Source organism: Hipposideros armiger, unplaced genomic scaffold (assembly GCF_001890085.2).
Source record: "Hipposideros armiger isolate ML-2016 unplaced genomic scaffold, ASM189008v1 scaffold_275, whole genome shotgun sequence".
NCBI classification, from domain to species: Eukaryota; Metazoa; Chordata; class Mammalia; order Chiroptera; family Hipposideridae; genus Hipposideros; species Hipposideros armiger.
This window is the reverse complement of record NW_017731625.1, coordinates 916,128-929,536: the sequence shown is the minus strand read 5'-3', so window position 1 is coordinate 929,536 and position 13,409 is coordinate 916,128. Positions and strand designations below refer to the sequence as shown.

The 13,409-nt window shown below is 56.0% G+C and overlaps 1 protein-coding gene across 8 annotated transcripts; it reads left to right on the top strand.

The window, feature by feature from the left end:
* Positions 1-2,533: 2,533 nt before the first annotated feature.
* ADAMTSL5 (ADAMTS like 5) lies at positions 2,534-12,675 on the top strand. 8 transcript variants are annotated; one of them, XM_019657386.1, is made up of 15 exons: positions 2,534-3,044; positions 3,972-4,200; positions 4,624-4,696; positions 4,802-4,893; positions 5,125-5,185; positions 5,337-5,445; positions 6,626-6,753; positions 7,044-7,155; positions 7,492-7,578; positions 7,719-7,882; positions 8,108-8,306; positions 8,386-8,457; positions 8,769-8,824; positions 11,713-11,868; positions 12,073-12,671. In XM_019657386.1, exons 2-15 carry the CDS (start codon positions 4,181-4,183, stop codon positions 12,400-12,402), a joined length of 1,659 nt encoding a protein of 552 aa, XP_019512931.1. In that variant the 5' UTR covers positions 2,534-3,044; positions 3,972-4,180; the 3' UTR covers positions 12,403-12,671. The 8 variants fall into 8 exon arrangements, with proteins under 8 accessions (XP_019512931.1, XP_019512935.1, XP_019512936.1 ...); XM_019657390.1 differs by having other exon boundaries at positions 2,550-3,044; positions 12,009-12,160; XM_019657391.1 differs by lacking the exon at positions 12,073-12,671 and adding an exon at positions 11,385-11,563 and having other exon boundaries at positions 2,550-3,044; positions 11,713-11,796.
* The last annotated feature ends 734 nt before the right edge of the window (positions 12,676-13,409 follow it).

The window sequence follows — 13,409 nt, the reverse complement described above, 5'->3', positions numbered from 1 at the left end:
GGCTCTGCCTCAGGGAGGGGGTCCGAGGTGGAGGTCATAGTAGAGGGATCCATCTGCCCCTGGGTCAGGGTCTAGGCCAGAGCATCAGATGAGGGGCTGAGATGCCACTGGACCTGGGGCCTCTGAACTTCACAACCACCCCTCCACCTGTACCAGGTGTTCTGAGACGAGCTCCAGGCTTCATCTTCCAGGAATCTGCTGGGTCCTGTTATGTCCAAAGGACAGAGGTGGTAGCCAGAGACCCAGCGGAGACAAGGACTGGGGCGGGGGGTGGGGGGGAGCAGGACTCTGCACCTTCATCCCATCCCCACTTGGTGACCCCACAAGTGCTAGGGCCCCAGTGCAGTGTGCATTGCCTGTTATATGCACTTTCTACAGGACTCAGTACTTGCTGCATATACTGGCTGCAGAGTACAGTGCCTGTACAGTTGTATGCACCCCTTGGAAGGTTCAGTGCTACTATATGCACTCCCTGCCGGATGCAGTACCTACTGTATACACTCCATGCAAAGCAAAGTGTCTGCTGTCTACATTTCTATAGGATGTAGTAACTGCTGCATATATTCCCTACAGAGCATAACACCTTCTATATATGCTTCATGCAGGACACAGTGCCTGCTGTATACACTCCCCGCATAGCACCATGAGCTGTGGCTCCGGGAAAAAGGCAATTTTGGGGTTGGCAATTGTGGAGTCCCTGGGCCAGGCATGATTTATTTCTGATGGCCTCCCAGGCCCCAGCTCATAGCTTAGTACATAGTCAGTGCTCATCAGAAGGTGCCTGCTCTCACCATCCCCACTCCTCTCCTGCCCAGTTCAACCAGGCTTAACCTCGTCAAGGTCACGACTTCCTCCATCAGTGCCAATCCACTGGTCCACTGGTCCATGTCCACATCTTGCCCACACAGTCCTTGTGGCCTCTGAGACCTCACACTCACCCATTCTCCTCCCCTGCACTGCTCTGTCCATGCTCATGCCCTGTGACCTCATCCACGAAACTGAACACTCCCATGTGCCAAGGATACTCACGTGTCCATTTCCAGCCATACATGACCCTTGGACTCCCAGCTTCTTATTGGTGACCCACAGACATCTCACCCTAGACCTGTCCAGAAGTGACTGATGGACTCGCCCTCCCACTCCCACCTACCCCCAGCCTGTCCCCTTCAGTAAATGGGGCACCTCCCTTCACCAGCCACTCAGGCTAAGCTCCTCGTCTCTTCCCATCACCTCTCCCTTGGGATCTGTTAGCAACTCCTGCAGACTCTGCTCCCAAACTGCTGGGAGACACCCACTGCTCTCACCTCCACCCATACCCTGACTCGGTCCTGCCAGGACACCCGCTGCTGCCTCTCATGACTTTCCTGGCCCCCACAGCAGCCGGGGGCAGCTTTTCCAAAGCTAGAGCACCCTCTCCCACTTCCCATGGCTCCATTCCCCACTCTGACCTCATCCCTGCCCACTCTCCGGCCACTTGCTCCACCCGCCCCACTTCCTGATTCCCTTATTCTCTTATTCCAGCTTCAGGGCCTTTGCACATGCTGTTCCCTCTTTCTGGGCTGCCCTTCCGGGCTGCCCTTCCCCCCACCTCCTGTGGCAATCACCTTTTCAGTGAGGGCCTTCCTGACACACCTCCTTCCCCATCTTCAGTGGGCCTGGGTTGTTTCCTCTCAGAGTCCTGATCACAAGGTGAGATTATACCTTCCCAAGGGCTGTCTCCCTCACTGCCTGACTGGCTGGGTGGTTCACCACAGTACTGTTGGCACATATTTGGTGCTCAGTAAATGTTGACTGAATGAACAGCATTGAATGGGCCTCCTCTGAACTCCTTTAGGCAGGAGGGCAGACAGATCTGGACCACCACCCTGTGGTCAGGGCTGGGAGACCCCCATAGTGGGCTTCCAGGAGAAGGGGGCACTTAAGCTGAGTCTGGCCAAGCCTGTGGGCAGAGGGGCAGTCCACCAATCGCCCCTTTGGTGCCCTATCTCCTCAACCTGCCCACCAGGGAGCAGTATGGGTAATAGTGAGGAGTCAGTGTAAGTGGCAAGAAGAGGAAGCCAGCTGCATCCCTGAGTGGGCAGGGTGGGGAGGCAGCAGGTGGGAAAGGGTGGGGTAGTGGGATCCCTGGGGTAGCCCTGAACTTGCCAGTCCGTGCAGAGCTGAAGTCCAGCTGGAAGTGTTCCGTGAAGACGCTGCCAGCCCCATTTGGGAAAACTGAGGTTGGAAAGGGTAGGACCACCGGCCTCACAGAAGTGGGACCTTCTGGACCCGGGTCTGGTTCCAAAGCCGCTGCTAGCAGCCCGGGGGCCTGGCAGGGAGGGTGGGAGGTGGGGTGGGGCCCGTCTTCTGGTGACAGCAGAGCCCGGGAATGTGCTTGCTGGGAGGGGGCTCTCCGCCCCCGACGCCCGGCCCCTGGGGCTAAGCTTCTCCGCAGTGCGCTGGGTTCTGAGCTGGGGATGGCCAGGACCTGGGGCAGGAATCCCAGGATCAGAACCCAGGCGCCTGGGCTCCATAGTAGAGTGGCCTTGAGGGGAAGGAGGAGGGAAGGACAGGAGCAGGGGATAGTGACCGGCAAAGGGAATTGAACTAAACGTTGGTGGAGAAAGGGCAGCGTCCCGGACTCCCGGAACTCGGGCAGGGCGACCTCGGTTCGCGCACATTCCCAGGCCCTGAGCGCGGCGCCCGGAATAGCAGCCCTGGGGTGGGGGTAAGGGCAGCCAGTCCCCGGGCGGCTCCCCCGCCCTGGGATTCCCAAAGTCACCGGGACATGGACTGTCAGACACCAGACCGCGGTTCTGGGGATACCGGACCGGGTCTGTGAGAGGCAGTCCCCTGACGCAGGTCCGCGCCGAAGCGCACCACAGTCGCGCGAGGGTGCACGGGGCCTCCGCCCCTTTGGACCCCAGCCTGGGCGCGCCCTGGGAGGCCGGTGGGAGGGGCCGATCTGGGCTCCCCCGCCGCCCCTCCCCGCGGGTTCCGCTGCTTCCGCTTGCTCTGGGGCCGCCGGAGGAGCCGGGACGCGCTGCCTATGCTCTACATCACTGGTAAGTCCCTCTTCCTATCCTCCCACTATCCGGGTCGGTGTCTTTTCCCCTCCCTGGGCCCGGTAGGGCTGGGGGTGGTGTGTGGCAAGGTAGCAATCCCCAGGGTGGGAGAAAGCCCATCCCCACTTTCTCCTGGGGAAATTGAGGCCCAGAGGCAGGGCTTGCCCTGAGATCACACCCACAGTTAGGAATGCAGCCTAAACAGGGTATAAGTGTTCTGCTCCTTAGGGAGGGGGCTCTGGGGAATGGGAGGATGGTTCTTCTAACCCCTCGTTTTCCATCACCTAGACCCCCACCTCACAGCCAGTGCTGAGTCGGGTGGGGGTGTCAGAAGCCCAGCCTCCCTTTCCTGTCTCTCTTCTCCCCTTCAAACTTCTTCCTGCTTTCTGGGCCAGCCGGTGTGCTGGGGTCAGAGAGAAGCCGAGATGCAACTGGCTGCACAGCTCTGGTCAGAGAGGGGGACCACCCTACAGTCTCCCAGGTTTTCAGCACCTGGAGCCACTTTGGCACCACACCTCTGGTGCCCCAGGTCCAAATGTCAGAACAAAAAGGGCCTGAGATACAGGGAAACTGAGGTTCAAGAGGGGCCATGAGTCCAGCAGGGCCTAGCCTTCTCCCATCTGGTGCCCAGGTGCTCAGGGGCTGGAGGACTTTAGCTTGTCCTGTGCGTCCTTTGGGCACTGTTGACGGCTGGGCTCCTTGGCTCTGGCCCGAGAAAGGACTCACAAGACAGCCACTTCCCTCCCCCTTTCTCTGCCAATGTCATGGTCATGCAGAGGGTGTGGATGACAAGTGGCTTTATTTTTCCCCTGACAGCTGGGGATACTGAGGCCTGGGGTGGCAACGTCGCCAGCCCAGCACCCCCACCCCCCCAGCCACCCTCCTTTTTCTGTGTCATCTTCATCAGTGGCCCATTTCCCTCTGCAGACCACCCTGGCACTCCATCCCACACCTTCTGCTCATGAGGCCATGAGGCTACAGCTGGACCAGAGCCAGGTCATCCCTCCTCACCCCTCCTCAATCCAGGGGCTCCCTGCTGCTGAGGGTCTGGAAGCTGAGGGGGCCCTGGAGGGACCTGGCCCCTGATCACCCCACCTCTGCAAGGTCTCAGAGTCCTGACTGACCCCACTGCACAAATGGGGAAACTGAGGCCTGGGTAAGTGGAGTGGCTGGCTCCTGGCCTCACAGAAAGATAGAAGCAATGATGGTGGGGAGGATGGGGAGGGGCCCCGACCCTGGAGACACCTGTGCACTATCCTGGAATGAGTTGTTTTGTCATTAGACACTGATTATGCACCTACTGTATGCATCATAATACAATAAACAACCAATAATAATAAAAATAATAATTCTCTGAACTCTCTATCTTCATACCAGGCTCTGTGCCTCTCATTTTTCTTACCTGACAGGCCCCTCAAAAGTTTCCTTAAGAGGGCTGTATTGTCACCCCATTTTTTAGAGATGAAGAGGAAGGCTCAGAGGCTAAGTTACTGCCCCAAATCACACAGTCAGGGCAGAGCTGGCTTCAACCCCTGGCCTTCTGATGCCCCCACTGCAGTGACCCTCTCTGTTCCCCCAGACCCCATCCCCTCTGGAACCTCCTGCTCCTGATGTGGACCCTTCTGAGCTGTAGTTTGGGGGGCAGTGCTCAGGTAAGGGGGGACATGAGACCAGGGGGCATTGGGCATGGAGACCCAGCTGTATGGGGGTTGCCAGCCTCCCTTCCAGGCTGACTGTGCTTCTCTCTCCCCAAGTAGGGTCCCGGTGAGTGGACGCTGTGGGGTTCCTGGAGCCCCTGTTCCAGCTCCTGTGGGCGGGGTCTCTCTGTGCGAAGCCGCCGCTGCATCCGGTGAGCAGGGAGCTGGAGCTCAGCTGGGCGGGGCAATAGGGGGTCCCTGCCCCTCCTCTCCTGCCAGCCCAGCCCAGCCCCTGGCCGCACCCTCTGCCTGCCCACACATGCTGTGCCTTTTAATCTTACTGATCCAGTGGGAATGTGGGTAGGGTTGGGGAGAATGGAGGATGTGCACATTGGCTCTGGGGAGGGGCTTCCTGGGGGTTCTGACCACCTTGCTCCTCATAGATTTCCCAGGGAAGAACTGTGCTGGGGTAACACCCACGAGTATCGCCTCTGCCAGTTGCCGGTAAGTTCTGTCCACCTCCCAGACCTTCTAGTCTGACCTGAAGCCCCCCTGCTTCCCCATTCATGCTCCCAAATATGTTTGCCACCCTACCAGCTTCTCTGGGTTCCCCCAAGGCTGTCCCAGCTTCTGACCCTCCCATCTCTGTCCCCAGGACTGTCCCCCAGGGGCCATGCTCTTCAGAGACCTCCAGTGTGCCCTGTACAATGGCTACCCTGTCCTGGGCTCCCAGAAGACCTACCAATGGGTACCCTTTTATGGTGGTGAGTAACCTGCCCTCCTGTTGGGCCAGAGGGAACATCTCAGAGCTGCCAGGGAGAAGTGGCTGCTAAGAAGAAAGGGAAACTTGGGGGGTTGTAAGAAGGAGGGGGCATTAGCACTTGGGCTTTGAAGGACTTGTAGGAGTTGGTGAAGTGAAGGGGGAAAAGCATGTGTGAGGTGTAAAGCAGGGGCAGAGGAAGGCAGGCCTATTCTGCACAGGGTTGAACACCAGGCTGAGGATTTACTTGGAGGTGTATCCAGAGGCCAACAGTTCTCAAACTTACCCCGGTAGCAGGAAATGTTGCATTGAGCTGAAAATAGCAAGTTATATAACTGTGTGCCCTGGGGCAGTGCACCTCCAAATTTAAGAGAGACAGGCAGCCTCAACGCAGCGGTGGGGGCAGACACAAATAAACAAAGCCTAGAATGGAGAAAGTTCCATTCATCGACCTCATGGGTTATTTTTTTTTTTCTTTGCCCTAAAAATTGGAAGAAACCTGCCATGATTCCACCTCCAGAGAGGCCCACCAGGGCCATCTCAGGCTCTGTTCTAGGCAGGGTCTGCCAGCCAGGCTCAGGGAGATGCGAGCTTAATTGGCAAGAACAGGGGTCAGGGCTATGAGCCTGGGTGTGTGAAGACTGCCCTTTATGCTCCTCTGCCCAGCAGAGGGGGAAACTGAATCCTGAGGAGGGCCAGAGACACACCCAGGCTATGTGGGACCCAGTCAGCACTGGACACTTTTTATTGGGCACCTGCTGGGTGCAGGTCCCAAGCACTGTTGAGTTCTGCCCAATGCTGGGCCTAGAACCCTGTCTGGAAAGTAGTAGGTGTTCAATGAGTGTCTGTGGAATGAATGAATGAAAGAATGAATGAAGAATGGGAAACGATGGATAATAATGGATAACAGGTAAAGACTTCTGATATTAATACTTAACATGAATGAATGTACGCACACATGCATGCATGCATACAGGGCCAGAATACTTGCTGGGAGAGTCTCAGGGAGCTGGAGGCAGAATTTGTAAGTCCAGTCCTGGCTCCGCTTCAGCCTTGATGTGTGGTTTTGGCCAAGTCTCTGGACCTCATCTGCCCAAAGGGATGGCTTTCTGAGGGATTCTGGCTGGAAGGGGGCTGGAACTGGAATAGATGACACCTGGCCCACTCACTCCTCCCGCCCCCAGCGCCCAATCAGTGCGACCTCAACTGCCTGGCTGTGGGTCACGCCTTCTACCACAGCTTCGGTCGTGTCCTGGACGGTACTCCCTGCAGCCCCCGTAGTCAGGGGCTCTGCGTGGCTGGCCGCTGCCTCGTAAGGACTCTCCAGACCCCGCCCACCTCCCATCCAGGCCCGCCCCCAGACCCCACTCCCTTTAGTTCCTTAGCCCCCCGTCTCTCATACGCCCCGCCCTCCCTAGGCTCCACCCCAGGCTCCTCCCTCTGGGCCCGCACCGTTACTCCAGGCCCTATTTCTTTTATTTCAGGCTCCACCCTCGTCCCTAGTCCCCATCCCTCTAGTGATCGGAGCCCCGCGTCCTATCCCAGGCCAAGGCCCCGGTCGTGGGAGGGGCTCTCTGTGACTTGAGTTCTCCCAACCTTCAGAGTGCCGGCTGTGACGGTTTGATGGGTTCGGACGCCCGCAAGGACCATTGCGGCCGCTGCGGCGGCGCCAACGACTCGTGCCTCTCTGTGCAGCGCGTGTTTCGTGATGCCGGTGACCGCTAGCCCCTTCCTCTCCGCTCTCCCAGAGAGGGCCCTTCAAGGAGCCGCGGCCCGGAAGCAAAGTCCCGTGCTGATTGGGCAGTCTGAGGCTCGCCCATCATTCTGATTGGTTATTGCCAGATTGTTCCCCCCCCCCCGAACGAATGGGTTTTAACTCTTTCATTGCCTCACTTAAACGATAATAATCTTAACTCCAAACGTTTACGGAGCGTTTTGGGATACCAGGACCCTGGCTAACCTTCTTACCCGCAGAATCTCATTTAACCCTCAAAGCATCCCTCAAATACACCCCACCCACACCCCAACAGCCTCCTTCCCTCCCGCCCAGGAGCCTTCGCTGGGTACTGGAACGTGACACTGATCCCCGAGGGCGCCAGACACATCCGCGCCTCCCACCGGAGCCGCAACCACCTGGGTATCGCAGGGTCAGAGGGGGGGATGCGCCCTGCTGCCCACTCGGGTGCTGCCGGGAGACAGACTTGGGGAGTGGAAAGCCTAGGTCGGGAGGTGGGAAGGGCCAGTCCTGGTGTACCCTGGCTGACCTTTCTCTTGCAGCGCTGATGATGAGCGACGGGAGCTACTTGCTCAATGGAAACTGGGAGGTCAGCCCGCCGGGGACCTACGAGGCGGCAGGCACCCACGTGATCTACACCCGCGCCACAGGGCTAGAGGAGACGCTGCACGCCGCCGGGCCCACCTCCCAAGATCTGCTCCTGCAGGTGTGGGCCAGGCCTTCAGAGGAGGGCAGGGCATGTGTCGCGGGGGAAAGGATCTGGGGGAGTCTGGGGACAGAGGGTCAGAGCGGGGAGGCTGGATTAGAGATGGTCAGAGGTGGGAAGCTAGGGTAGAGAATCAGAGAGGGGAGGCAAAGGTAGAAAGTCAGAGGGGGGAGGCTGGGCCATCAATTCGGAGTTCAGCTTCCTAGTGTGTGATATTCCCCTCAGGTCCTCCTGCAGGAGCCCAACCCTGGTATTGAGTTTGAGTTCTGGCTCCCTCGGGAACGCTATGGCCCCTTCCAGGAGCAGACACAGGCCCTGGACTGGTCCCTGCGACAGCCACAACCTCGGGGGGTGAAACCTCAGCCCCCTGAGACCCCTGCAGTGCCTGCTGCCATCTCCCCACAGACCCTAACCCCCTCCCCAGGTGAGGTGGGGATGGCCAGGGTGGGGGCAAGCAGTAAGGTGAGGCACGTGCCCTGACTGCACCCCCCCCCAAAACACAGACCCCTGCCCACCCTGCCCTGACACCCGTGGTCGCGCCCACCGGCTACTCCACTATTGCAGCAGTGACTTTGGTGAGAGAACTATTTCCCCAACTCCCAGTTGGTCCCTAATTGACTTGAGCTTGGCTCCTGTCCTGCTTACCTCTGATCCTCATCTGACTTCACCCTTGACTCCTTGATCTGACCCTTTGCTCTAATTAAGTCTTCACTGATCCCTAATCTAATGCTGACCCCAGGCCTCAGCTACCCCAGTCCCCTCTTCACAGTCCCCAGACCCCTCCCCACCCCCGCCACATCCCACCTGACCCTCAGTTCTCTCATCTGGCAATGGAGTGCCTGGAGGCTGGAGAGTCCAGCCACTCTCAGCATCACCCTGCTCACAGTGTTCCAGGCTCGAGTGCTGGGCCGCCTCTACCAGGCTCAGGAGACCCGTTATGAGGTGCGTGTGCAGCTCGTCTACAAGAACCGCTCCCCACTGCGGGCCCTCGAATACGTGTGGGCACCAGGTCGCTGCCCCTGCCCACCACTGACCCTCCATCGAGAGTACCTGCTGGCTGCCCGGCGCCTCGTCAGCTCTGATGGCACTCAGGACCGGCTGCTGTTGCCCCACGCTGGCTATGCCCGGCCCTGGAGCCCTGCAGAGGACAGTCGTGCACGCTTGGTTGCCCGACACTGCCCTGCCTGAGCCCCCAGATGAGGACTCCCACCACACACAGCAACAAAGATGAGCCTGACCAGGCTCAAACTCAACCTCTTTCCTCTCTTGCCCTGGTTTCCAGGGAGCTCAGAAATATCTCTTAACCACAGCTATGTGACCCTTCCTCACACACACACTTAGACATCTCTGCATGCAGTCAGATCCACTGTCACGAGTAAGCAGGCATTGGTGAGGACACACTGAATTGCCTCTTTAACTCTTATTATTACCTCTCTCACCCTGAGTGCCAGGAAACTCATAGCTATCTTACATTCAAAACTTTGTGTCTGTTTTTTTTTCTCTTGCCTCACACTCACCTGCTTAGAGACACTCTCACAAGATGTGCCTAATGAGACATTGTAATGTACCAGTTTTCCTTCTTGCCCTGACTACCAGGAAGCTCATCACTATTTAACTCCCTGACATTCTGTGCTCTGTCTTTGTGCTGCCACTTACCCACACACCCGCATATATTTAGAGACACTACCACAAACAAGCATTCCCCCTAGAAGACATACCTAACCGACACTGTAACATACTAATTTCCCTGGCTACCAGGAAGTTCAGAGATAATCTTCACAGCCTTAGCAATTTTGGCTGGGTTTATACTTGGCCGCATAGACACAGGGATATGCTGGCAGTCAGATCCACAACCACGCACTCACAACATATATATATATATATATGTGTGTGTGTGTGTGTGTGTGTGTGTGTGTGTGTGTGTGTGATTTCACACACCCCATCCCCTCCTCCTCCTGGTCCAGCCCCAACCCCACCTCAGTATGTCTGACTCTGTGTGGGGTGAGGACAAGGAATATATGAGGATGGGGGGCAGGTGGCTTTTATAGGTCTCAAGCCTCTTCCCCATGCCCCCTTCAGAGCCACACATTCGTCTCAGGCCACCTAGGGGACCCCTCCCATTGGCAGTCAGAGCCCCTGCCCTTAGCCTGTCTCCATCTTCGTATGTTCTGAAAAAATTCTCTTCATATATTCTTCTGGACCAGGAGGGCAGACCTCGGTCCTATGAGAATTGGATGTGTTTTTGGGGTGGCCCAGAAGGCCCTCTCCCATGGGGTGCCCCTGAGGGGCCACCTTCTGCCTCCCTACCCTAGATAGGGTGGCTCACGCTCTCATTTGGGACAAACTGCTCTTCTGTACCATCGTGGTCATGTTTTTCTCTGGGCGTGGATGCTGGCAGTAGATGAGGGGTACGCAATGCATGGGTCTCAGATCTGCTTGGGCTCACCTTGCAGATAACCTTAGGCCAGGCCAGGGCTCTCTCTGGGCATCAGTTTCCCCATCTGCAAGTATCCTTTCAGCCCTTCCTGGCCCTGACCATGGGAATCACACTCTTTCTGGAGTCCTTCTCTAGTCCCTCCGTTCATTCATGCATTCCTCCAACGGGTAGTTATTGAGCACTTACTGTGTGCCAGGGGGACAGCAGTGCCTGGGCGGTCCCAGGCCTGACCCTGTCATCTCCAGCTGTTAGAAAATCCCAGGAGTCTCCACGAGCACGGCAAAGTAAGGCACAGTTCTAGAGGGAAGCGTGGGGGCTGGGCGCCCCCTGGTGGCAGGATGAGAGGAAAAAGTCAAGCCACCTGCGTTGCTTGCAGACTCCCAAGGGCCTTCTCTCATCAGCACTTGCCTTCCTCAGGAACGCCTCTCCCCACCCACCCACCTTCTTACCCCAGCACCCACCCGCAGCTCCATTCCTCCCACCATTAGCCCAAGGTTGTCCCCTCTGCCTTGTGTCAAGGGAGTAGGGGCATCTCAGGCCTTCTCAGCCCCAGGGTTCCATGGGGCAGCCCTGCCATCTACTCCTGAACCATCAGAACTGGCTGGGTTAAGACGGGTGCTCTCGGGAGGGGCAAGTGCAGGGTCCTCTCCAGCAGGCAGGGTGGCCTGTGGCCACCTGAGCAGTGACTTCCCCAGTGGGGTCTCTTTACAGCCCCTCCTCTGTGCAGCAACATTGTTTCCAGTAATGAAGCCTAACAGGTCGCAGTAATTATTACTTCTTTTTTTTTTCTCTCTTTAGCTTTAAAACAATCTAACCATTTAAAGAGAGAATAAAATGTTACAATTCTAAAGATGCTCAAATTCTCAACACAGTTCAGGGAGGAGCTAACATTTGCATTTGCCACCCAAAAATATTACACTATTACACATTTTTGTTGTTTTACATTGAAACACAAATAAAAACTCCAGGGGGTTACATAAAATGGAAGGAAAGTGACTGGACTTGTGTTTTTTCAGGTTTACAATTCCTGGCCTTTTTTTTTTATTAGTTACTGTATCCCTGCAGGAATATCCAGGGCCCATCTGGGTTAGAGACCCAAACATTGCCCAAAGTAACTGCAGATGGGTACAGACAGGAACTTCCAAGGAAACAGGTAGCTGCGTCTTCACATCCAGACCTGGGAATTCTCCAAATTCACTTCCCACAGGAGATGATGTTTATTAAAGGATAAAGAATTAAAACAGGCACGTTTGAAAACTTGTGTCCATGTTAGTAAAACAGTGGTAACTGCGATTGTTTCATTAGCCCCACAAAAGATTATTTTCAGAGATCTTTCTGAATGCCAGCTCTGGGGGTCAGTCATGTTTTTCTTATTGTTCCTAATTCTCTGCAGACGGCACGCCCCTGTCACATGCCTGCGACTTACCCTTCTCTCACTGACCCTGTCTGTACCAGACGATTGACCCATGGGAGGACACGTGTCCACTCAAAGGGCTGTGGAAAGCCCTGGACTGTCTTACATCCCACAGGGGTAGATGTAGGCAAGCAGGTAAGGTTGGCATAACCACTTTGGAAAACACTTTGGCTGTGTCTGCTATAGATGAATGCAAGTCATGATAGTGTGTTAAATAGACATGTCCATGTCCCAACCCCAAAAACCTCTGAATGGAACCTCTTTTGGAAAAAAAGCATCTTTGCAGATGTGATTAAGTTAAGGGTCTCAAGATGAGATCATTCTGGATTATCCGGGTAGGCCCTCAACCCAGTGACAACTGTCCTCATAAGAGACACGCAGAGGAGAGACAGAGAAGACGGCCATGTGACGACGGAGATGGGGGTGATGTGGTCACAAGCCCAGGGAGCCCCCAGCAGCTGGAAGAGGTGGGAAGGACCCTCCCCTGGAGCCTCTGAAAGGAGCACAGCCCTTGACCTCAAACTTCTGGCCCCAGAATGTGAGAGACTCAATCCTTGTTGTTTTAAGCCTCCCAGTTTGTGGTACTTTGTTCTGGCTGCCTCAGGAAACACACACTCACCCTGCTCCCTGCAATCTCTGACAGCTGTGCTCATTGAAGGCCAGTTCTAAAACGTCCCTAGCAGCTTTAATCACAATAACTCCAAACTGGAAACTATTCAAATGCCCACCAACAGTGGAGGAGGGTGAATAATCGCTGGCCTACCCACAGTATGAAATGCTATCCACCAACGAAATAGAGCAAAGTGCTGCTAGTTCCCCCAGTGGTGATGAGTCTGACACAGCTCTGAGTCAGACAACAAAGGACAGAAGATACTGTGGACCCGACTTCTGCATGGGGCTACATTTAGGGGTGGGAAGTCTCTGGGAGGGGCTGGCCATATTGTCTTACTAGCTCTGATTCGCTGGCTACAATCTCCTGTATGTTTAAATTAAAAACAAAACAAGACTGAGGGGGTAAATGTTACTGTTTCCACCTGATGAGACAGGTGTGTGTCCTCCCCACCTGTGCTCCCTGGTTAGCTGACTGGAGCGGGGCCTGGAGACAGCCTTCAAGGGGCACAGCCAGAAGCCGTTTCACTGCCCCCAGGCATGGCAGGGTGAGGGTGGAGAGATGCCAGGTGCCAATGGAGCACAGCACCGCCATCTCCTCCCCCAGACCTCTACCACACCACATTCTTCAAAAAGCTGGACCAGAGATAAGCAGATTCAGGGATCTCTGTGCCCATGTGGACTTCTTAGGAAGATGCAGGTTCATTAATGATTACCCTTGACCCTCCCTTCCTCCCTCCTGACAATCTTATCCCTGAGTAAAAGCCAAAGTCCTCATCACACCTTCCAGGTACCTGCATGGCCCATCCCCCAGACTCACTTCTTTTCTCTCCCTCACTCAGTTCCAGCCACACCAGCCTCCCCAATCTTCCCCTACACCGCCAGGCACAGGCCTGCCTCAGGGCCTTTGCACAGGCTCTTTTCAGTGCCTGGACCACCCCACTCCCAAGTCTCACAAGACTCGTGTCTTCACCTTCTTCACGTCTCTATTCAAATGTCACTTCCCGATGGAGGTCTTTCTCTGACCCTGACATTGCAGCCCCCAACTTCCAGCTGCACTTTTCCCC

Excerpts from the sequence above, each read along its gene's own strand:
- ADAMTSL5 (XM_019657386.1), top strand. The coding sequence starts at position 4,181 with ATGGGGAAACTGAGGCCTGG. Across the intron at positions 5,446-6,625 it reads ATGGGTACCCTTTTATGGTG|CGCCCAATCAGTGCGACCTC; the intron begins GTGAGTAACCTG and ends TCCCGCCCCCAG. Across the intron at positions 8,307-8,385 it reads GACCCTAACCCCCTCCCCAG|ACCCCTGCCCACCCTGCCCT; the intron begins GTGAGGTGGGGA and ends CCCAAAACACAG.